General features: G+C 42.5%; 1 protein-coding gene across 5 annotated transcripts in view; it reads right to left on the bottom strand.

Moving 5' to 3' along the window:
• DPH6 (diphthamine biosynthesis 6) overlaps positions 1-24,308 on the bottom strand; it is a 47,480-nt gene extending 23,172 nt beyond the window's left edge. For 2 of the 5 annotated variants that reach the window (XM_072115428.1, XM_072115427.1), the window contains exons 1-8: positions 23,991-24,163; positions 22,562-22,656; positions 21,683-21,870; positions 11,772-11,845; positions 11,530-11,648; positions 7,198-7,259; positions 4,643-4,737; positions 827-914 (exon numbers count right to left, since the gene is read on the bottom strand). In XM_072115428.1, coding sequence (XP_071971529.1) covers positions 827-914; positions 4,643-4,737; positions 7,198-7,259; positions 11,530-11,648; positions 11,772-11,845; positions 21,683-21,870; positions 22,562-22,656; positions 23,991-24,013 — 744 coding nt within the window. In that variant the 5' untranslated portion in view covers positions 24,014-24,163. Of the gene's footprint in view, positions 1-826; positions 915-4,642; positions 4,738-7,197; positions 7,260-11,529; positions 11,649-11,771; positions 11,846-21,682; positions 21,871-22,561; positions 22,657-23,736; positions 23,769-23,990; positions 24,165-24,285 lie in introns of those variants that run through there. The other 3 variants (XR_011848815.1, XM_072115431.1, XM_072115429.1) reach the window with 3 other exon arrangements.
• Between the last annotated feature and the right edge of the window lie 510 nt (positions 24,309-24,818).

Genomic DNA, 24,818 nt, shown 5'->3' on the forward strand with positions numbered 1-24,818 from the left:
AGATCTATGTGTCACCCATCGCATTCATCAGATGTTCTTGTATGATGGGTTAAACCATACTAGTTCTTCACAGCAGGATACAAACTCTTATCATAGTTAGTCTGAATAATTAGACAGGTTCCAGTCACACAGTAACAGAATATCATTTAAAACTGTGTGGAAGGAACCGATTACTAGCTAAGCCTCCCTGACTGTATACTTATAGCACAAAGAATATGTATTGAGACTATAGTCACAGTGCACTCCGAGCTAGCAGAAATGGCTCAGTCTCTGAAAACATATGATAGTAGAGACCACTATAGGAAATTAATAATCACTTCACCCTCAGTAGGAAGGAGCGACATCCTTCGAAACGTCACAAGCCATGACGTCTGGCGTCTCAGTGAGCGAGGAGGATTCAGTGTGGACCGATTTTATATTTATGGACTTTATAAAGTGATGTAATTGTAATTAAGTGACTGTGGTGATGTAATTGAATATTTTTCCATTTGTATAAAGATGAAGTGAACATTAATTTCCTATAGTTGTCTCTACTATCATTTAAATAGGTGTTTGGTGACTTTGAAGACTAAGGGATCTTCTGCATGATAGACCACAGTCCACACTGATATAATTCATTTTAATGTTCATGTACTCAGTCTCTTAATAGTCAATGTAATGTTGTGCTGAGGCATCAAGAGATTGACAGCAAAGCAGAAAGGAAGATCAAAAAAATCATAATAATGTGTGTACCGTATGCATAAAATAAGTGCATAGTGTGACCTGACATACCAGAATAAGAGAGTGTAGAGGCTGCGAAGGAGGGATCTGCCTACGTGTTACTCACTTTATCCTCCAGATGAAGCTTTGACACTCGGAGATAAGCCACAGGAGCAAAGGCATCATTAGAATGCATCACCACCTCGGAGGAATCACTGTAGCAAAGAAAGAACGCAGGGTCACATACCCTGGCGGACAGAGCAGCGGCATCACAGGACACACAAGAATGCAATGTGACAATCAGGAGCACAGGAACATACCCTGCCCAGAATCACACAACAATTCACAATTTCTCTGAATGAACTTGAACCAAATCAGAATAATAATTGTGTGTAACAAATTCACAGCCCGACTTCTGCAGAGACCCAACACATTGACACATCTCAGGAGTTCATGCCAGAAGTTTAGAATATAAAACCAAGCCCCATATATCTAAATGAGGGATGGCTAGGCAGGCAGCTAGTACTGGAAGCATAGGATGACCTCACAGGGCTGTCGCCTGCAGCTATGATGGGAGCCGGCTAATAGTGCAGCTATAATTACCGGCAGGCAGAGATATGGAGAACTCACAGATAACAGGCTATAATTAGCTCCAGGAACTCAGCAAATTATAAGAAACCAAACCCTCCCAAAAAACTGGAGTAAAAACTGCTTCCTTGTATTACTTCAGGGCAAGTCCAATGGTAGAGTAACCTTGAAGGAGCCTATGAGAACAGATGCGGTGCCCAATCCCTGGGCGATTAATGGGGAATTGGTTACAATACGGACACAAAACAAAAAAAAAAAAGAGATGATCCCAACTCATTATGTAAAAACAAGTGTAAAAACAAATGTGAGAAAATGCAGTCATGCCCATAGTTGTTCATTGACATACTCGCCAAAATTTGGTATATCCCCAAGTCATTCCCTTTATGGGGCAGATAGGTTGGAAAGACAAGACGATCATATGCTGCACCACAATGCAGAATATACAGCAGGTGTATTTTAGTGCTACGTGCAAACGGCCGTACGAGGGGCTGTGAGCTACACATACAAATTTCCATTAGGTGATGGCTCCCATAGAGGTCTATTCTGCGCACGGTACGGTAAACCCACAGTGTCTCACAGCACCATGACGGTGCTGTGTCGGTCAACTTATCTCCTATGTAGATGGGAAAGGTGAGCAGCAGTGACCCCTCCAATCTCCACCCGGCCGAAACGCCAATTACCTCCATTATGTCCCATTTATGCACACAGTAGACTAAGTGTGCACGTAGACTAATGTCTGGCCATTCCACCAGTACAAAGTTGCCAAAATATTGATCTATTTGCATAATTTTGACACATGCCCCTTTTCCTGCAAATCCTTAACCTTTTTGATACAAATTAAAGGGATCGTAAGTTTCATATGCACAGTTTAAGAGAATAACAAACTGATCGCTGATCCATATCCTAAAACACCCACCGATCCAACCCACGAAAGCTGCAGAATGGGGATCCTGTTTTCACTATTGGATGGAGCGTCTTTCTATGGATTGCTGGAGGTCTCATTCTCGTGATTTCAGCATGCGGACCCTCACCAATCAAATTGTTGTCCCCAATGATGTGGATAGGGGATACCTTGCAAACTAGGTAGCAGCCCTTTAAGAAAGATACTATCCTAGATACTATTAACCATTTCCAGGTTAGTGATATTGGTGACCTATCCCAGATCAGGACAGGGTCAGACATTGCCACCATCGTGATCGGCCACAATGAACAGCGCAATTTGACGACCTCTATGAACAGGTGATTGGTGGGAGTGCCAGGTGTCGGACCCCCAGAGATCAGATATTTACTGTAAAATGTAATTGCGAAGAAAAATGTGGATTTCCACATCAGTCAATACAGCCAGCAGCAGGGGATCTAACAGCACAAATAGCGAAGTAGCAAATGTGCAGCAGTTTTATAGGCACCCGGACACCCGTAACCCTTACTGATGTATGCAAATACACATTTGTCAAAAATTTGATAAAATTATACTCCTGAGCACATCAAAGTGGCCTCTGTCCAGGATCTAAGTCCCAGTCACTTTCGGTGACACATCATAGCTTCAATGCGTCCTGCATAGTTATTTTAGTCTCCGTGAACAAGAGATGAAAATAGCAAAATGTTCCTAATGTCAAGAACACGTTCTAACTCTCGGGACAGTACAGGCCGCCCTCATGAGGGAGACTAATCCCTGTCAGGAAAGAATTATGAGCTATGATTACAGGGATTTTAATGTGAAAAAAAAAAAGTGAAAGCTCTCAATGAAGGGAAACAATTGCGGCTTCTAAGTGTCGGAGTCGCCACACTTTACCGTAACCGTTTTACACAAAAAAGTTGTCGCTCTGGCTGATTTCTTCCCAGCGAGGATGTCCGTCACTGAACGTCTGGGAACACTGCTGTGCCATTAAGGCAAATCACAGCATTCAGATACCTTTTGGGGTGGGCGGCGCGATATGAAACGGGCTGCCAGAACCGTGAGCACGGATGGCACATTCTGCTTGCTTCTGGACAGTCTCATGGGCTCACAAATAGTTGAAAAAGTTGTTGAATATTTTTAATCATTACGGTCTTCAAAACAACCTACGGTGAAACGGGGATAGTGTCTCTCATTGAGGAGACAGGCAAAGCTTCATGGGAAAACAGTATGCAAATTAGCTCTCCTTTATTATCATATACGAGGGAAACCAGAACCAAGCGTTATGCATTTACCCATGTGGGACCGGTATATGAAGGAACACATACTTATCCCTGGGTCGCTCCACTATTTATAGCCTTGAGCCCCACATCCGTCTGGAAGTTCATGGTGGTCAGGGGACCGGCTTCCTCCATTGACTGGCTACCTTGGAACAACACAGGAAGTCCACTGGAAAACAAAACGTTTCCATTGGATTAAGGTGGTCCCATAACCCCCAGAACTTCCTTTTGGGCGCAGTGCACGATAACCGAAAGTAGAACCAAGAACCAGGAGAGGGATACGTAAGCGATTCTTCTTTTTTCCTTAATATCCAATATTCATGGATAACCCCTTCATCCAGTGAATTTATAGATTCTAGAACATTCCCCAAAGGCAAAAGCATTGGAAATATAATTCTGGCTTTTCTCAGATATTACCTTTAAGAGCCGCTTATGCAATTACAACTACCAATACATAACGGCAGCTTAGTCTCATGGTAGGAACACTGCTCCTTGAAAAAGATTTTTTTTTTAAAATTATTTTTCTTTTGTTTCATTTAGCTCCTTTACAATAATAAAGCCTGGGTTTTCATAGCCTGTAATAAAGTAGACAGTCGCTGAGATTACAAGGAGCAGAACATTTTGTCATCACCTCCTCCCAAAATCCCTGTACTGGCATAGGCTCAGTTCTTTTTTCCTCTCTAATGACTAAGGATGGGGCATGCTGAAATCGGTCATGCCCCATCCTAGGCCTCTAGTAAATTGACACCCACATGAAAAAGATAGCAAACGAGCCCTCCCGAAAATTCATCTAATACGCAAGGTCACCAGCTGATTATTTCAATAAACAAATTTAGATTGTAGTTGTCCATGGCAACCAATCACAGCTCAGCTTTAATTTCATACAGCTGTGGGAAAAATAAAAAAACGGAGCTGTGATTCGTTGCAATCAGCAAATCTTTCCCTATATTAGACTATTGTGTCTAATAGATGTGATCTGGTAACAGGTGGGTCATAGAGAGATTTGAAGATTCAACATGGAGAAAACGGGGGCAGAGAGATAGGAGGGAAGCCTGAAGAGATGGGATAGGAAAATACAGATTGAAAATCCATAAAAATTTAGCTTGGAAAACAAAAATAGACAATTAAGTTTTTGCCCTATTTATAATATTGTAGAAAAGTATGAAGCAACTAAACTTACACCACTAGCTTCTTCTTGAAGAGAGGACAATCCAAGGTAAGAGTCTCATATTCTCCTCCTTCTCCGCACACATGGACCCCATATCGAGCCGCCAGCTGAAACAAAGGCAGACAATCCCTCAAATCACACTGTGGCTCCATGTTTAATATAATGTTCAAAATAATAGTCACATGCCATGGGTGATAGGGGGACACTCCACACTCCATGTACAAACTTTGTATAATTTAGTCTATGGAGACCCCATTGGGAACCCATTACAAGATCCATCCTGTATAACGGACTATACCACCCGTATCCTCCACAGAGACACAGAAACTTCTATCATTACTACACACAGTTATAAATGAGTGGCTCACAGTTCAGCCTCTCTGACTGTATACTTATGAGGATATAGAAAAAGGAGGAATAACACAGTGCACCCCGGGCTTGCAAAGATGCTTCTTTCTATCTCTATGGATAGCTAAGTGATGGTGTGCTGAGGAATCATGGGATTGAGAGCAAATAAGGAGAGCAGGAAAGGAGAAGTTGGATGGAGTATATTTTTTAGCATAGTTGAGGCTGTACTGCAAAAAAATTAGTGCAGGTGTTATAATAAGTGCAGAATGTGATGTGTCTGGTGGGGGTATAGGAAGAGAGTTGTGCTTAGACTTTAATGGAAACCTACCATGAGATATCGACCTGACTGCTCCGAGGATGCAGAATCAGTGAGGCAGCATGTCGGGGGATGAGTAGGTAGGCAAGGACAGCAGAGGCTACTGGGGCGTGGAGTAGCCTTAGCTCCCGCTCCACGGAGTGGCTATTCCACGCCCCAGTAGCCTCACCATAAATTAGCATATTAGTTTGATGAACTGTAGTTTAGTTTATATTAGTAGTTTAGTATTAGCTAAAGATAGATTAGCGAGGTGGCAAACTACCATCAGATCTACCGTAATAGGTAGAAAGCTGATGGTAAGTTTCCTTTAAAGGGAACCTGTCACCAGGAATGTCATTTTTAGAGGGAGACAGATTCCAATAGCCCATGCTGTGCCTTTGTCAGCATTCTGAATCCTTTGAGTAGTTGATAATAGTTTGATTCACATTGCCTGGCTCCCTGCCAGCAGCGTGTGGCGAGTCCCAGTGGAGGCGGCAGCTGCCGCCTGTGTCAGTCTCTTCTCCTCCACACTCATCCAGCTCCCTCCTTACATCCTACACATCATGTGCATTGAGCAGGCAGGGGAGGGGGATGCTCTAGAGAGGAAGATTACATGAGGGGAGACTGGTTGCAGCTGCCCCTCTTTAGGGACTCACCACACGCTGCTGGCAGGGAGCCAGGTAATGTAAATCAAACTATTATCAAACTACTGAAATCATTCAGAATGCTGACAAATCAGAACAACATAGGTTTTTTGGAACCTGTCAGAAGCTAAAAATCACATTCCTGGTGACACGTTTGTTTAAAGTGGTTATACCAAGTTTGCAAGTTATCCCCATTCACAGTATATGAAATAACAAGTTCATTGGCAAAGGTCCAACTGCTGGGACCCTGATCTATAACAAGAATGGGGTCCACTATCCGTAGAACTAAGAGAAGGAGCAGCAGATCGAGCATGGGTCCTGCCACTCCATTAAATTACTACTTGAGTGTCAGAGGGTCACTCGGCTGTCTCCGGCACTAATTTAGACCGTAAATGACTGCACTCTGCTCTGCAATTTCCAACACTCCCATAGAATCTAGCAGCAGGATTGTCTTGCTCCTCCAACCATTAGTGAGTGCAGGACCTTCGTCCGCTGGGTTGTTGGGGGCTGCGTCCCAGTGATCATGAAAGTCCCAGCAGTGGGACAATCACTAAGCAGCTTAGTATCCCCGGTCCACAGGACTATGACTTTCAAACTTGGAACAACCTCTTTGTTCTTAAGAAAGCCCAGGTTCTTCCACAGCCCAGAAGAATAGCTCCAATATCCTGCTAATTAGTCATACTGCTGCTTCCTTGCTAAACGTCTACTACAGGAGGTAAACGCTGCCTGCTGATAGTGGCTGCTATTAACTTGGCAGCAAGTAAATCAGAACTAGATGATTATTTCCTAGAAGAGGCAAAAAAATAAAGTAAAAGGATTTATTCCGATGATGTTTAGTGAAATATTTGATGGGTCAGCAGAATGTACAGTAAATCCGCAATCCTGCCAAATGTGGCATCATAACTAATCTGTGGCGAGAGATGAGTAACAGACAATATAGCTTAGAAAAAATCAAGTCTGGATCCCAACAATGAATATATAGAAGTTTGTACCCAATCTAACACTTACATTATATTCTATGGCACCACTCCTTGAAATTTAGTTTTCTCATAATTAGATACATAATGGATTGTACACAAACCCATTACAGTCAATGTGGTTATTCACACATCTGATGCAGTGTGTACACGTTTAAGACGCTTGGTCTTACACTCAACCATTCACTTCGATAAGGAAAAAGAAAAAATTGGAATGCGAATGATACAACCTATTTCGGACCCAATCCATTGATAACAGTAGGGGTTGTTGCATTGATAAAAATTACAATGAACCCAACAGACCTGATTCAGGTGAGGTCTCATTTCTTCTAATGATTTTCCAAGGTGTTTATCAGGGTCCAAGCCTAAAATGCAAAAGAAAAAGTTCTCAACCGTAGATGAGCTTTGGAAAAGTCAGACAGACCATCTGACGAATTAAGTCTCCTAGACTAGCCACAAAGGTAAAGGCTCTTTAGAGTGCTTAAAGGGAATCTGTCAGGAGAAATGACAATTGTAGCTGGTGACAGGTTCCAATGACTTATGCTATGCCAGTTTTAAAAATGCCTTTGTCAGCATTCTGAATCATTTTAGTAGTTTATAAAACTTTGTTTCACATTACCTGGCTCCCTGCCAGCAGCATGTGGTGAGTCCCGGTGAACTGCAGCCTGTGTGTGTCTGTTTAATCATGTATCCTCCCTCTACTCCACACCATCACCCTCCCTGCTCAATGGACATGACAGGAAGTGGGGAGGGAGCAGCATGAGTGGGGAGTAGAGGAGACTGATACAGGCACACATAGGCTGCTGCTGCTCCTCCTCCCCCAGGACTAACCACACAAAACTAGTTATGTTACAGCAAATAATTGTATCCTACCCCTAAAGGGAATCTACCAGCAGTCTTGTCCATACAAAGCTACAGATATTGTTTGGCCCAAGAGATATGTGTAACCATCTCTTTCTGCGCTTTTAGTAGCAGAACTGTGAAAAATGTATCTATATTCCAGGATTGTAGTTAGTCTTGGATCACTCTGGTGCACTGGTGTGTGGGATCTCTAATAGTAGGAGCAGTAGCATACCCCACTGTACTCCACTGTTGCTTCAAGTCCATCAAGAATCCTGGAATATAAATAATTTTTTTCACAGTCCTGCTGCTATTAACAATACACACAGATGTATGGCTACACAGCTCTCCAGGGACAATACCTAACATCGTCTTCAGCATTGTATGATCAAAACTCCTGGCAGACTCACTTCATATCTGGAGCACCTTTTCTTAAAAGTTTGCACGGTGGCATGCTATTATTCCTCCCGAAAATGTATGAATAAATGTAGCCCTCCACCAAGAATGAAATACACCATGCCGCTTCCCCCAGTAATGAAATGCCCTGCAGCAGCCTCCTACAGTAATGAAATACACCATGCCGCTTCCCCCAGTAATGAAATGCCCTGCAGCAACCTCCCCCAGTAATGTAAATGCCCATGCAGCAGCCTCCTCCAGTAATGAAATGCCCTGCAGCAACCTCCCCCGGTAATGTAAATACCCATGCAGCAGCCTCCTCCGGTAATGTAAATACCCATGCAGCAGCCTCCTCCGGTAATGTAAATACCCATGCAGCAGCCTCCTCCGGTAATGTAAATACCCATGCAGCAGCCTCCTCCGGTAATGTAAATACCCATGCAGCAACCTCCTCCAGTAATGAAATGCCCTGCAGCAACCTCCCCCGGTAATGTAAATACCCATGCAGCAGGCTCCTCCAGTAATGAAACGTCCCAGGGAGCCCCCTCTTCTTCATTCTCCTTTACACACGTAGAGTAACGAACAGCCAGCGCACACACTAAGACCCTGCAGGGTTCCCCAGTGGTAACGTCATAGTGTGTGCCTGGGCAGAGTGCATGGAGGAATCTCTGCCCATTCTACGGGTGAAGTGGAGAAGGAGAGAAGATGCAAGGAGAGTGGGAAAGTAAGTATTTAAGTTTAGATTTTTTTTTTCTACACTCCTGTATAAACCGAGTTGGGTTTTTTCAGTTTTTGTGCTGAAAATCTCGACTCATACACAAGTACAGTATTTTTCGGACTATAAGGTGCACCGGAGTATAAGGCGCACCATCAATAAATGCCTGCTAAAATGTCTAGGTTCATTTATAAGGTGCACTGGACTATAAGGTGCACCTGATTATAAGGATGAATGACCAGCAGGTGGCAGACCTGTGCACAATTCAAGGCGGCTGTTGTCTGTAAGTACGGTTCATATATAAGGCGCACTGGACTATAAGAATCAAAAGGATTTTTTGTGCGCCTTATAGTCCGAAAAATACGGTATATATACTTACATGTATTTACTTAAGCATAAACCTTTAAAATCAAAAAGATGTTTTTATTACTAAACTTAACATAACTTTATAAAGTACTATAAAAAAAAAGTTTTCTTTGATATACGACAGGTTGGAAAGATGGTTTCCACCACCGGAAAAGCCAGCCATGAAGACATGACACGTGCTGCTGAGGTGGCAAGATTAAAGTTGGATGTGGCCATTAGAGGTTGCTGGAGGGATGACTACATTTACAGACTAATGGGGGCACATGACTACCTGCCTAACAATGACTCCAAGTCTGACAATGTGCCATGCGGATCCTAGGTCTCTAGCCCTCTGCGATGCTGGGCTGAAATGTGTGACATGTCTGTGACACTCCTCGGCTATTACCATCCATAGACCTTATGTATAATAAGACCAGGGGTGTTAAAGGGGTTGTACTAAGTTTTTAACTAATAACCTTCCCTGCAGGAAGTGGAATATATGGCACTGGGCTATCTTCTGCAGTGCCACAGAGGAGGATAAAGGGGCAAGGATCCACTCATATAGGTGGACACAGGACCCGATTTCTTATGATCACAAGAGATCCTTGTGGATAAGTGATAAGTTCTAATCTTGGAACTCTGTTCATATCCTTTTATTGGAACGTACAGACTTAAAGGGGTTGTACCAATTATTTAAAGGGGGTTCCACTTTAAGCACAATAACAACAGTTAATATTGTTTTTACAACTAAAAGTTACTCAATTGTCCAATATACTTTCAGTTTTAAGTGCTGGCTGTTTTCTAGATCTCTGTTTGCTGTCATTTCATAGGAAGCTTCATTGTTTACTTACTGTAGATAAACATCGGTCCATGGTCATGTGATGCTACGGGGGTGGGCTCATTAGCATCACACAGCAATGATTACACTGTGCTTAAACAAACTGTGCGTGACATCACATGACCAGGGATGTAACAAGCCCTGCACCTGTGTGACATCACATGACCAGGAATATAACAAGCCGTGCACCTGTGTGACATCACATGACCAGGGATATAACAAGCCGTGCACCTGTGTGACATCACATGACCGGGATATAACAAGCCGTGCACCTGTGTGACATCACGTGACCAGGGATATATCAAGCCGTGCACCTGTGTGACATCACGTGACCAGGGATATAACAAGCTGTGCACCTGTGTGACATCACATGACCAGGGACATAACAAGCCGTGCACCTGTATGACATCACATGACCAGGGACATAACAAGCCGTGCACCTGTATGACATCACATGACCAGGGACATAACAAGCCGTGCACCTGTATGACATCACATGACCAGGGACATAACAAGCCGTGCACCTGTGTGACATCACATGACCAGGGATATAACAAGCTGTGCACCTGTGAGACATCACATGACCAGGGATATAACAAGCCGTGCACCTGTGAGACATCACATGACCAGGGATATAACAAGCCGTGCACCTGTGAGACATCACATGACCAGGGATATAACAAGCCATGCACCTGTGTGACATCACATGACCAGGGATATAACAAGCCATGCACCTGTGTGACATCACATGACCAGGGATCGGTGCTTATCTACAAGAAGTAAACAATGATGCTTCCTATAGAATGACAGCAAGCAGAGATAAAGAAAACAGTGAGGAATTGATACAGAAATAAAAATACAAATATTTGCTGAAATGTGCCCAAAGTTGACAACCCCTTTTCAGTTATCATCTTTCCAAAGTATAAGGGATAACAAGATGATTGGCGAGGGTCCGACTGCTGGGACTGCCACCAATCATGAGATGGGACTGCCACCCTCACCAATCCAGCTTGGTGTCCCTTATCCTGTGGAAATGTGTTCGCTTAAATAGTTGGAACAACCCATTTCATATTGTGGGTCTCCCCCTTTATGGGCCATCACCAAGACAGTTGTAAGAGATACATAATGATGGACATAAAACATTGATACAACCACTATCTCATATGACTTTCCTCAACCCAATACACATATGGCCAGGGGTGCGTGTGTTCTCAACAAACAGAAGGGAGTAACCACTGCCAGAATCTTCTGAAAGAAACTGGAATGGGAATGAAGGATCTGGTATGTTACAAGCTTCTGTGATTAGAGTCAAACACTGGACAGTCAACCTACCCACAACTTGGCCTCTTACATATTGGAGCTAAGTGCAACCTGTGAACAACGTACAGATTTTTATAGTCACTTTGAACCTATTTGGTGCATACAGTAGCTAAGGATCTACCATAACTTCAGCACAGAGACTTTAGCCCTTATGTCCAGCTCCTATAGTGGTCCCTCTTACCATACGCAGCGACCTTGATGAGGACGGCCTGCAAGCCGCTGTCTATCATTTCATTCAGCAGATCCTCTTGTTTTCGGCGCCAGAGGAAAGCGAGAGGCTGAAGACAGAGTCGCTGACACCTAAATAGGACATAAACTTTTCAGCTTGTATAAAGTGTATTTGTCAATGGAATCACTAATGGGATTACACCTCCACCTTGAAAAAAGGTCTGGAAGTAGAGGTAAGTACACATTAGGACTTACACGTTTTCCACTCGTACACGCTGGTAGTCAGACAGGATCGCCCCAACCGATACCGAATCTATGTCTTCCTTTTCCTAAACAGAAAGTTGGGATGAGAAGTGAGTTCAATGTGTAAGTAGAGTATCTAAAAACTGGAAGCGGTGGTTAATTATATATTATACATAGGGGATGCATTGTTAAACTAGAACATCCCTTTAAAATCAGGGAGAGAGCCACAATTTTAGCAACATATTTTTTTTTATAGGAAATTACATTTTTTAAATAATTTTTCAAGATTGTTTTTTATATCAACGAAAATACAAAATTATATTTTACACATTTTTGTTTGTCCGGTCAATATACAGGGTGACTGTAACATGAAAATTTTTATTTTTTTTAATGTTTGAAATAAATATTTAATTTGTTGTCATTGGTGTAATCCTCTCTTGGACCAATTTTAGGTTGTTGTTCATCTAGCAATACTATGGTAGCCGATTTTTTTTCTCTTATATACAGGCAGTCATATAAGATAGGTTCCATAGGTTTGTTCCGAAGTTGAATTTGTATGCAAGTCAAAACTGTATATTTTATAATTGTAGATCCAGACAAATTTAGTTTTTGTCCCAGTGACAATAGGGATTTCAAATGTTTTTGCTGTAATGGGACCAAGGATTATCAATAAAGCTTCAGTACAGACACCTTACAGCTGATCAGTGCAGTCTGGGACTATAGTAACATCCAGAGAACTTCACCAGAGGTCACAGTGGGCAGAGGGGTCTGTCTGTAACTAGGGGTCATCTGTAAGACAGGTGTCCTTAAAGGGCACCTACCACCACAAATCTACCTATAAAGGTAGATTGGGTGGTAGGTGAATCAATGGGACGTGAGGATAGCCCTTTTAAGGGCTAATCCTCACGTCCCCGCACTTTTTTGTAAACTTTTATTACCCTAATATGTTAATTTTGTTATGCGGCTACTTGGGCGTGGAGTAGCCGCATCTGAGATTACACGAGGCGGCTACTCCACGCCCCGGTAGCCACTTTACCCCTCCTACTCACCATGTTCGGCGCGCAGCAGCTCGTAGCTGCGCGCCCTCGTCCGCCGATCCTGCCGTCTGCGCATGCGCAGAACAGCAGGCCCGCGCCTGTGCAGCCCCGGCTTCGGAGCAGTGACCGCACAGGCGCGGGCCTGCTGTTCTGCGCATGCGCAGACGGCAGGATCAGCGGACGAGGGCGCGCAGCTATGAGCTGCTGCGCGCCGAACATGGTGAGTAAGAGGGGTAAAGTGGCTACCGGGGCGTGGAGTAGCCGCCTCGTGTAATCTCAGATGCGGCTACTCCACGCCCAAGTAGCCACATAACAAAATTAACATATTAGGGTAATAAAAGTTTACAAAAAAGTGCGGGGACGTGAGGATTAGCCCTTAAAAGGGCTATCCTCACGTCCCATTGATTCACCTACCACCCAATCTACCTTTATAGGTAGATTTGTGGTGGTAGGTTTCCTTTAAGTAGGGGACCACCTGTATATTTTTAATTGACTGTCACTCAAAGGCCAGAATAAACTAAAGGGGAACATCAGTCCCTTTTATTACCATAACTTTATTAATGAATTCATTAATACTTTTCATGTATTACATATTAAAATGTATTATTTACTATTTCTTATTGATTTCATTATTATTCATTATCATTAATTTTTTATTTAGATTACCCTAATACTTATTTTATTTTCATTATTAACTATTTTATTATAAACATGCTTGTAATTTATTTTTATTAACATTTTATTTATTATTACCCGACCTATTTTTATTAAAATGTATTAATCCTTACACATTTTTATACACGTTACCTTTCCACCGTAACTGGGACGTCTCTGCTTAAAGTAACACTTTTCACTTTTTGGTCTGGTTTTACTTAGACCCAGCAGCAGAATTGTAGCATCATTTGATCATATTCTGGTGATCATGTGATTAATCACATGACCAGCAGGAGCGCCGATCACCATCCATTTACATAAGGTACTTGGAGGCATGTGTTAGCCCCTTTTTTTTAGGATCATTGCAGGATTTCGATGGTGGGATCCCCAATGATTAGTCACTTATACTGCAGATAGGGGGATAAATGTAGTTCAGTAAAGAGCCCTTTAATTGTAATTCCGAGCTAAAATCTTCTGGAGGAATTCTTATCAGATGTACAGTATAAGGTCACATGTACACGGATGTTGTTTTTGTTTATGTGTCATGTTTTTTTGACACACGGACACATTCATTTCAATGGATCAATGCGCATGAACATGTTTTTTTTATGGATCCGTGTGCAGACAGTAGAAAACTCAGAGCAGCTCCAACTCCTGCTCATGTTTGAGGCTTGAGTTTTCCCATAGGAGTCTAGGGAAATATTAAAAACAATGGATGCCAGACAGTTGGCATCTTTGTGGCATCCGTATTTGAGGAAAGCACCACCATGTGACCACTGAATGGTTGGGACAAGCTAGTGACATCATTTGCCTACCTTCAACAAAAACAGATGACATATGGATGAACGTTTCTGCTCAAAAACAGACCATTGGGATCTATGGAATTCCATAACTATGATCCAGGATCTACGGAACACATCCCTAATAACACCATCATTTACAGAAGTTCTCTATGTACCCTATCTGTTCAGGATGACCAGGAGATGCCAAAAATATTTTAACCCCTACAATATCATCCCAATTTCCCGGTATCCTCTACATTGTCACCCAATCCTTGGCAATGCTGCAACAATGTAACAATTTACGAGACAGTTTAATAGGAAAACCTAGCAATGCAATTATAAAGATCGAGGCGCCACTCCCCAATTACGTGTCCCTCTAATTCCGCGCTCGCGCCCAACCATGAAATCGTCCAGGGGAGAAATTAGCTGCAACACTTTAGCGTTTAATTGGCAAATAACACAACCTGTAATTATAGGCAGAAATGTAATATTAATGAGAAAAAAAAAAAAAAAAAAAAAAACTTTTTAACAGTAAATTACCTTGGAGCTATTATCCATTTCCTTAAACTGTGAGGTCCTTAGGAGAAACTCCTTTCCCCCCCCTGCGGAGATGTAGGTAATTTTTCTCTGCCTGATAAACACGACCATTAAACGTGGCGTGTATCACAAACCTCGCCACTTCCCTTTCAATGAAAAACGTTGCGTAGCCTCGGGGGGCCTCTGTCTGACTTGATCCCAATGTGTCAGTTAATCAGATAAAAAAATAAATAAATGAAATAATCATCAAGTCAGAACCACAAACAGCCTGAGGGAGGCGGGAAGGAGGGGAGGGGGGAGACTTATTAAGATTTGGAAGCTGCAAACAAAACAAGACATCCGGATGATGTTACAGCATGTGTAAAGGTTACCGAGCGGCTGGGGACCAAACTGGCGACCCTCCTGCCTGCATACCATCCACCGGGGCTGCACCTCTTACTACCCCTAGTAGGGGTTATGCAAACACATTAACCTTTACACTGCTGGTCAAGTCTCGGTAAGTAAGACTTTCAGCCTATCCGGACAAGATACCGCGTAGGGCTTTACTTCCAGTTTTTTTTAAAAAAGGAGAATCTAGAAAACATTTACGGACGACCCCCGAGTTTATTTTGTTATAAAACACTTTAAATGGGACTTGTTTACACAAAAACACTCGATTTGTGTCCATGTATTGTAATCATTCAACTGTATGAATGTCTGTATGGCATCCACGTATCCAGGTGTTTTCCCATCTGTTCCACTGAAATGACTTTTCCATGTCCTATAATATATATTATACATACCTACATTTATATATAATTTTATTTTTTGTTAGGATACTTTTCCTTTAAACATTAAATCTCTGTGTAACAATCGCCAAAACACTATGTACAATATTAGTTACCCCCAGGGGATCAATAAGTTTGTATCATAAATCCACCATGATTAACCAGGGACATTACTCATAGATCCAGGCACTGTGACTGAGGTATCCTCTTATATTTGTTATCCATGGCCTCCATCCTTCTAAAATCAACTTCTAAAATTAGGATAATAAGCCTTAGGGGCTCTACCTCACCCTCCTCCTGGTGTAATCACACAGTTGGACGCGAGAAAATTTTGGAAAAAATCTAGAGGTGTTACCAGAGCCCCTCCATTATGTAGCTTCACAGGCTGTAACACAGTGAAGGAGCAATTTCCTCTCCTACGGTGTACTGAGACTTCCTTTGCTGCCGGGAAATTACAGAAGGAAGAGGGAGGTTTTGACCCTTCAGGTAACTGGATCTACACAATCCTTTTTTTCTTTTCTTACCTTGCCCCCATCCAGGTAAATAAAAATAATAATTCCTTTATTTCTATAGCACCTACAGATTACACAGCGCTACACAGAGCTTGTCAAATGGGTCCATGTCCCCAATGAAAACAAACATTTTAATTTTTTTTTGCACATATTGATTAATTATTTAAGATAATTGACACATCTCTTCTCATCTGTAAACTGCAAACATGGTATGTCATATGACATACCTTGCAATCTGATCATCTGAATCCTACAACAATGTATTTCTTTCCATGACTTTAGGCCTCACGTGTAGACTGCTACAATGTGGAGAATGATTTGTCCACAAACTGTTTCAATCTAAATTCAGGATTCTAACAATTTTGGAAGAAGGAGTTTTCTCCAACTATAACTATAGTGTAGAGACTCTGCTCCAGACAAGTAGTATGTCAGAGAGAGTGACTGAGCATGCCTGTCCACCACCACTAGGGTCGTGCACATTGCTATACACTTTGAACATCAGGTGGCGCCATTCTTAGTAAGTAAATGTTACAAGTCTTCACCGAATCATATTTATAATGGGCCTGAATACAGAATGGATTACAATTTGGGTTTTTACTTCTTCAGGGTTTTGCTTGGATTTTTTTTTTTTAAAGGAAGCATGTACGCTAATAGAGCATTTCCTGTAAGTGTCAAGAGAGAAGACGGTCCACGGCCTGCTGCTCAATTCTTGTAATTATAGTCTGTCCCCAGCCAGAGAGTGGCTGTATTTTACTGTCTGTGTTCCATGCAATCTGCATTCATCACTATTTTAATTAAAGCAGACTTTAATTTAGTGATTTCATCCCAAAGAGTAAGAAGGGAGGGGGGGGGGTGAGAAAAAAAGGGAGGAGGAAGGAACAGAGTGAGAATGTAATGAGAGAGGGAAAAGGACAGAAAAGAAATGAAGGGACAAAATTAGACTCTGGGAAGGGGCTAAGAAATAATTAAGAGTGAGAGAGGATATAGAAGAAAATGAGGATATAGAAATGGCCGGACCTGGATCCTGCGGCATATCTGGGGACAGCACAGAATTGTCTAAGCCTTATGTCACGTACACCCGCAGCAATGTGATGTCACCTATATCTGACACTTGTCCGATAAGGTTTTATTTAGGTCACTTAAAAGGGCGACAAAACGGCACAAAAATGTAGCGCTATGACATCTCATCACCGACACTTCTTTTATATGACTATATATATGGTGTATAACAAATTTATACTATTGTTAAAACCTGATCAAAAAATTTTTCAAAAATCTGCAAAATAAACAAACAAAAAAAAGTTTCGCAACAATGTCCCCAACGGAATTCAATATAATTGTATACTGTTTATCGGGTACCAGCCATACCCTTTATGTGATGGATCCGACTCACAATTGTTGGTTGCTTGTGTCAACCAGAGCAGTGGTCAGCTGCTATCTGAGAAATGTGCATTAGACACCAGCAGGGGGCGCTCCTGCATAACGTTTGATGAAGAACCGATGAAGTAAAGGACGGCGACTTATAGCCAGGCTACGGGTAAAGCTTAACTCCTACAATGCTTGGATGATAGGAGATTACAGATTTCTCATGTAAAGGTGGGGAAACACTTCTACTGTCTGATTAAAGGTCATGTAACATAAAAGAACAGAACAAGAAATAGGCAGCCACCTAGATGGGACATAAGGATGGCGCGTGCCTTTGTTTTCTATACGGAGGAGGCAAGGGTCTGTGCTAAGAAAGATTCAAGCTTTATGCAGGGCGTTTGTAGGCAGTTTTGACTTATAAGCATCAAAAAGAGAAAAGTGAGAGCCGTGCAATCATGCCTTTGGTGGCATAACAGAGAAATACACGGTTTAAAGGGGATGTCCAGACTTGTACTTTAATGGCCCAATAGCTAAGAGAGTTCTAAAACAAAAGAAGACCTTTTATCCTGTCACATAGGCCACAGCTGCGTATTACTGGCCTGAGTGTTGCAGTGGAAAAACTCTTAAAATCCTAGACAACCCCTTGAAGACCCGTCAGAATTTCACCCCTCACACCAACAATACCTGCTGGTAAAGGGTTAAAAGTCCTTCCCATATCAAAAAATTATCCGCCACTCGGCACAGTATCTTAATCACAGCCATTTTTCTGATATGCAAATGAGTAGACATGAATCAAGTACTGTAGAGAAGAGTCATGTTTAGTCAGGCTACCAGTGAACCACACCTCCTTTTAATTTACAGCTCAGCATCACTTCAACGCTCTGCCTGAGCACAGAGGAAGTCCTCTCCCTGCCCTTATCAGAATGCTGATCCCCTCACTGCATGATAAATTTAGCAGTGAGCACTGTGTGGGAAACTACAGATCTTCTCACCATTTAATGCACCCTGCAATGGGGGAAGATTTAAGATGGGACACCTGCACTGCACTTTTCAACAAAGGCACAGCCGGGGGTTGTATAAGTTTTACTGTGCCTGTTCTTGATGACAGGTTCCCTTTAAAGGCCTGATGATCAGAACTGGGCACCTTCGATTGTACTAAACTCTACCAGACTCCTATTTTCTTCCTGGAGGTGACAGCTAAAGCGTCCAACTGGCAACACAGAGCTCCATATACTGCACATTAGAAGAGGCGCCTCTAAGGACACTTGAACATGTAGTGCCAGGTGTACTTAGAGTAACTAATCCTTTGAAGCCATTTTTCTGCTTCTTTATCCTGTACTTAGCAGCGTGAATTTTAAAGGGAACCTGTCACCAGTGCGTTCTTTTTCAAAGGTGACAGGTTCCAATAGAGAAAGAAAAGTCCTTATCACACATCTTTTTACATCATCCCTAAGTTACTTTTGTAAAAATTACCTAGCTCCCTGCCAGCTCGTGCATCAAAGTCCTGGAGGCTGGGAATTTCATATTGCAACAGGTGCTTGTTCATTTGAATCTGCGCTCCGCTCTTCTCCTACTCCCGCCCCTGATGTGGGCTTATCGCACAAGCAAACCCCACCCTTGCACTAACTGGGCAGGGGTCACTTTGTACTCCGACTTTTTAGACACTGTAGAAGGTATGCACTACACAGTTTGAGTATGTCCTTGGTGCCTATAAAGCCAGGGTATGAAGCGCCGCATGCGCAGTTTTAGCGAGCAACGGCGAGCCACCTCACTGTTCACATCAAAGTTATATGGTTCGCTGCGCAAGTTAGAGGTTTGCTTGTGCGGTCATGGGTGCGAGGGGGAATAGAGGGAGGACGTGGGAGGGGGTATGGTGTGAAAACTAATGAGTGGGTGGATGAGCAGAGTGAAAATTCGAACGACATGAAAGACATATGGAATATGAAAGACAACCCTCAGGACCTCGATGCGCAAGCTGGCAAGGAGCAAGGTAAATTTTATAATCTGATATTACTAAAATTAAGTAACTTAGAGATGATGTGAAAACATGCATGATAAGAACTTTATTGGTTCCATACCAAGAGCATATTTCACTTGTTGATTTAGTTTTCTAAGGAGATTAGATTATCCAGGGACTGTCTGTAATGAATGGGGTATAGAAAGTGGCAAGGAAGGACAGGGGGAAAGCGCTAATAGTGTGACATCTTAGGGGGTAACAGATGGACATAAAGCTGTAGATTGTGCTCACCGTTTTAGGTTATGCTGCAGATAGGCACAACACTATTGTAGGCTTTGTGGTGATAATTTTTGTCTGGTGCTGCCTTTAGAGGATAATCTCCTAAATGGAGTTGCCAAACTCTATAGGATGTGGTGAAAGTGGTCTATTGTTGGGGTCCAAAAGGATGGCGCACACAGAGGCGAGTATACTAAAATTTTTTATTCAAGGTTTTAAAGACCTTGAATAAAAAATTTTAGTATACTCACCTCTGTGTGCGCCATCCTTTTGGACCCCAACAATAGACCACTGTCTGTAATGAATGACACAGGACAGGAAGCTACACAAACTGCATAAATAAGGGAGAAAGGCAGAGGGAAAAGAAGGACACAGGACAGATTTCTTTAATAATTAAATACTGCAAAGTTTTATTTTATCATCTAAACTATTCCTTTATAAAATTTTGATGATAGTCTAGTTTCGGTTTGACTGTGTTTTTGTTAGTCGTGCAGGCTGCATGACCTCAACGGTATCCTTCAACCGTCTGCTATATATTGGTGTCAGTTGTTTTGAGGGTCAAGCCTGCTGACAGGCTCCCTTTTTACTTATGCAGAGAAAAAAAAAATAATACACCAAAAATAGTGCTAAAGCTGATAACTGTTTTGTTGTTTATGGCTAAAATCGAATTGGCTAAGAAAGTGTAAGTAATGTGTCCAGACCTGGCTGCCTTTGATGCCTGTGCCTAGCAATGTATGAGAACTGAGACCATGTGCTGCTCACTCTCAACAAGCAACTAACCGCTTCAAATTTGGACCACATCCTTTATGGAAGGGATTAGTGGTCATTACTGTTAATTAGCTCTCATTAGGCTCTCATTTGGGTTAGTGGTTCTGACCCTGGGGAGAAAAATGGAGTCTCTGATGTTTCGGTCACTTAATGTGTGCAATGCTGATGCAGCAAAATGTAGGAAAGCACTTGCAGCCGGTGACTATGTATATGATGTAAGCGCCTGGACACTACAGCATCAATGGCATCTGAGGGCACAGCTTTCAGAGGGGACCGGTCTGGGAGTTTTTGAAGCCTTTTAATTATATACAGGAAGTCCCTGGGTTACGTACAAAATAGGTTCTCTAGGTTTGTACTTAAGTTAAATCTGTATTTAAGTTGGAATTGGTATATTTTATAATTGTAACTCCAGGAAAACTGTTCTTTTTGGTCCGGTGACAATTGAATTTTCAAAATTTTGTGCGGTCGTGGGAAGAAGGATTATCAATAAAACTTCATTACAGCTGAGCATTGCATCCTGGGACTAAAGTAACATCCAGAGAGCTCCACCAGAGGTCACAGTGGGCAGAGGGGTCCGTCTGTAACTAGGGGTTGTCTGTAATTACCGTAGATTTCTCTAAAATACCTTCATTAGTGGATCCAATAATCTATGCACAACCTATGGCAGATTTTCTAAATTTTTAACAATAATTGAAATAATATTCTTGTTAAAGGAAATCTCTCAAAAGTTCTGAACATTGACATGATGCGGGATATATTGGTTTGGTTTAAACCTCAAGTCATGTCATTAGGCTTCCTGAAAGTCAGGCTTGGTGTTAAGAGGGGTCTGCCTTACAAGGTAGCAAAAGAGGTGACGTTTTCCTTTTTGCATATTTTCCCAAAATCCCCCAGTGTAGCGTCAATGGTTTTCAAGTCTCCACACGCCTACCCGGTGGCCTTAGTTGGCAAAGTCTCTGTAAAGAGAACTCTTACTTCCTGACCCTAGTCAAAAGCCTCTCACTCAGCCAAACCAGTTCCCTACACTGTGCTGAAGAGATGCAACCACATTGAAACAGTGCTGTCTACAGTTGGGAATTTGTTCCTTCTGGAATAGATATACTGGTTTGGTATTAATCCTGCATCACATAATTAGGCTTCCTGAAGGTCATGCTTGGTGTTAAGGCAACTGCCCTCCAAGGTAGCTAAGAGGCACGATTTTCCTTATCCCATCCTGGAAAACTTATTTGCATATTCTCCTATAAAGACAAGGTGTAAGATATAATACTTGCCTTAACTAATTTTAGCAAGCGGTATAAATCTTCAACCTCATCTCCCTCTTGTGGTGTATAACCTCGTCCTGTGTTTAAACTGGAGCCACTAAGGGTGGCGCGGTACAGCGGCAACCCCATGGCTTCTGCATAGAGATCCAACGCCTGGTAGCCAACTGTCTGGTACATGTAGCTGTCCAATTCATCCACTGCAGACATACAAGTGACAAGAGTGAAAATTAAGACCCTTTCGATTGTTAGCACCTAAATTATTATGTACTCTGAGTGGTGATTGAATAGAAGGCTGAGACAAGAGTAAAATACAAACAAAATTGTCCTCCTCTAGCTCCTAATTCCTGCACCACAGCTCCTGTTTCCTCTGCTTACAGTCCCAGCTGTACTGGAACTGGTTAGAAGCAGCCAATCAAAGGCCTCAACGGTCACATGAGCATGTTCTTACCACTCCCACTGTTCTTAGTCATGTGACCAATGAGGCCAGTTATTCCCTGCAGATACATGGATTTCTTAACAGTCTCAGTCCAGCTGGGAGTGTAAACAAGGGCAGGGATGTGCCACAGGGTAATGGAAGAAGGACAGTAACTTTAATTTGACCCCTACACCAGACAACTAGGAAACTTCTGTTAAGACTAACAAACCCCTTTAACTAACTTAACTTTGCATGTAACAACATAGCAGATACCCCACAGTAATGGTAACTTGTACCATCAGCCATTAAAACACAGATGAAGCAGTCAATGATGACCGCGGCATCTTAGAGGTTAGAAAAAGAGTTAATTCTCCTGGAGATGTGTGTTGTCATAAACATCACCCTACTGATCAGTAGCTACTGTAGCAAATCCCCTGTGTATTTATAAACAGTGTAGAAGGTTTCCTTCTTACCTGCACTCTCCGGGGGTTTCAGATTAGCCAGAGCCACAACCTGATGACCGGCCATGACACATTGCATCATGTTGTAGCAGCTGTCCTTCCCACCGCTATATTAAAAAATAAAAAATATTTAGTCAAAAGCAATGAGAGACTCCTATTGTGCAGATTTATCTTTATTACTCTGTGTGAATATAATAATAAAGTTTCCCAAAACCAAACTATTGATGACCTGCCCTTAAGATATGAAACTGGTGTGGCGTAAAACATAGCGCCCCCTCCTGCTGCTTGAAGAGGCTGCAGCTTTTGGAGAAATATTTAGACGAAATTACCATCAGAATCCTTCACGATGGGTCACTTACTCCTAAATCCAGGCACCGTGGCTGTGGTAATCTTCTAATATTGGTCATCCATGGCCTCCTGCCTTCTAAAATCAACTTTTATAATTATGCTAATAAGTGTGAGGGGCTCTGGTGGGTGTTTTCAGAGCCCCTCGGTGCAGCAGATTTATATGCTGTTACTATGAGCAGAGCACCGCTCCCTCCTATTGCAGGGGGAGGGGAGACCTGCTGTGCTCATTGTAACAGCCTGTGAATAGACGTCACTGAGGAGCTCTGAAACGGGCATAAAATATAAAAGTTGATTTTAGAAGGAAGGAGGACATGGGTAACACTTATAAAAAGATTACAACAGTCACGGTGCCTGGATCTATGGGTAAGTGTCCCTGATTTATCATGATGGATATTGATGGTAGACTTTCATTAATGCTATGTGCAGCCCCATACACATTACAGTGGCTATGATTAGCATTGCAACTCACTTAACTGGGCAGCACCCTGGTCAAGTGACCAATGCATGTGACATCACAGGTCTGGGAAGTAAAAGCTGAACCAGATCAAGCTTTAACATATTAGAATTTGTTACCAAGTACAAGTCACTCCTAAATCTTCATTTAGTTGATTTTTATGTGACTTGCACTCCAAAAAATTTAACCCAAAGCAAGGTTATTTATTTATTTAAATCCTGGACAATCCCTTTAAGCCTCAGATTTCTGCAGCGAATTCTGCTGCGGAAAAGTAAAAGCTGAACTCGGCGCACATCCAGAGAGACTGTACTCAGGAATTGTTACCAGAGCAATTATCATATACAGATGCTGGGAAAATAAGAGGTGAATACTAAACCTTCCCTACATCAGAGATGACCTCATGTGTCACAAGGAGTAATGAGGTTATGCACCTATCTAATCAACCATAATGAACTACAAGTCCCAGCAGGTAAGAGCTCACACACACACAGCTTCCTGCACCCTCCATGGAACAAGTATGACTGTGATACTAGCACAGTGCACGCCTCAGGTGCCCGCAGGGTATGCCGGGATTTGTAGTTCCCTAGCCGGTAACAGCCGGTTATAGCTGTAAGTGCTCTACAATGGAGAAGGAGTCACCTAATCAGCGCCACCGCCCTCATCGTGGACCCCAGCGGCGGGTACACACTGCCCGGCTCTACACGTGTCCGCACATGTGTCTCCCGGAGCTGCGCGCAGCTTCCATCCGCACTAGAAGGGCCTGGCAGACGTCACGGTCACATGACCCTGATGTCTGAGTACCACGTGACCGCAGACCGTAGAATCTAAATACGGAGCGCGGGAGGCTCAAACCGAGAGAACGCCTGTAGGTATGCGATGCATACTGATAAATCTGTACACATATTACACCTATATACTTGCAAATATTCCACACCCTGGGGGAGAATTGTCAGAAGTGTCTGGGATAAAACTGTTCTAGTTGCTCATGACAACCAATTAGAGCTCAGCTTTCATTTTCCAACAGCTGTTTATAAAATGAAAGCTGGGCTCTGATTGGTTTTTCATGGACAACTAGAACAGTTTTAGCCCAGACACTTACATACCTCCCAACTTTTGGACAAGAGAAAGAGGGACACAAAGCCCCTCCCCCTTTTTTCTAAACCACGCCCATTGTCCCACCCACAGGCATAGTATAACATCGAACTTGAAGGTCCCCACATGGTACAACGCCCCTTAATTTGGTCCTCCCTTCCCGTGGACCAATATAATAACCCCTTATGCAACTCTGCAATATATAAAACATATAAAACCCCTTCTTTAATTTTATCCTCCCTTTACATTTGGTTTTCAGCTTTTATTTTTCTCCCCAAACTTAAACATAATCCTATCTGTACTCCTACCCCCACCCCTCCTCACATGGTGTGGTCCCAGTTCTCTATCCTCCTCATAATGTATCCTCCTGTCCTC

Source organism: Engystomops pustulosus, chromosome 7 (assembly GCF_040894005.1).
Source record: "Engystomops pustulosus chromosome 7, aEngPut4.maternal, whole genome shotgun sequence".
NCBI lineage: Eukaryota > Metazoa > Chordata > Amphibia > Anura > Leptodactylidae > Engystomops > Engystomops pustulosus.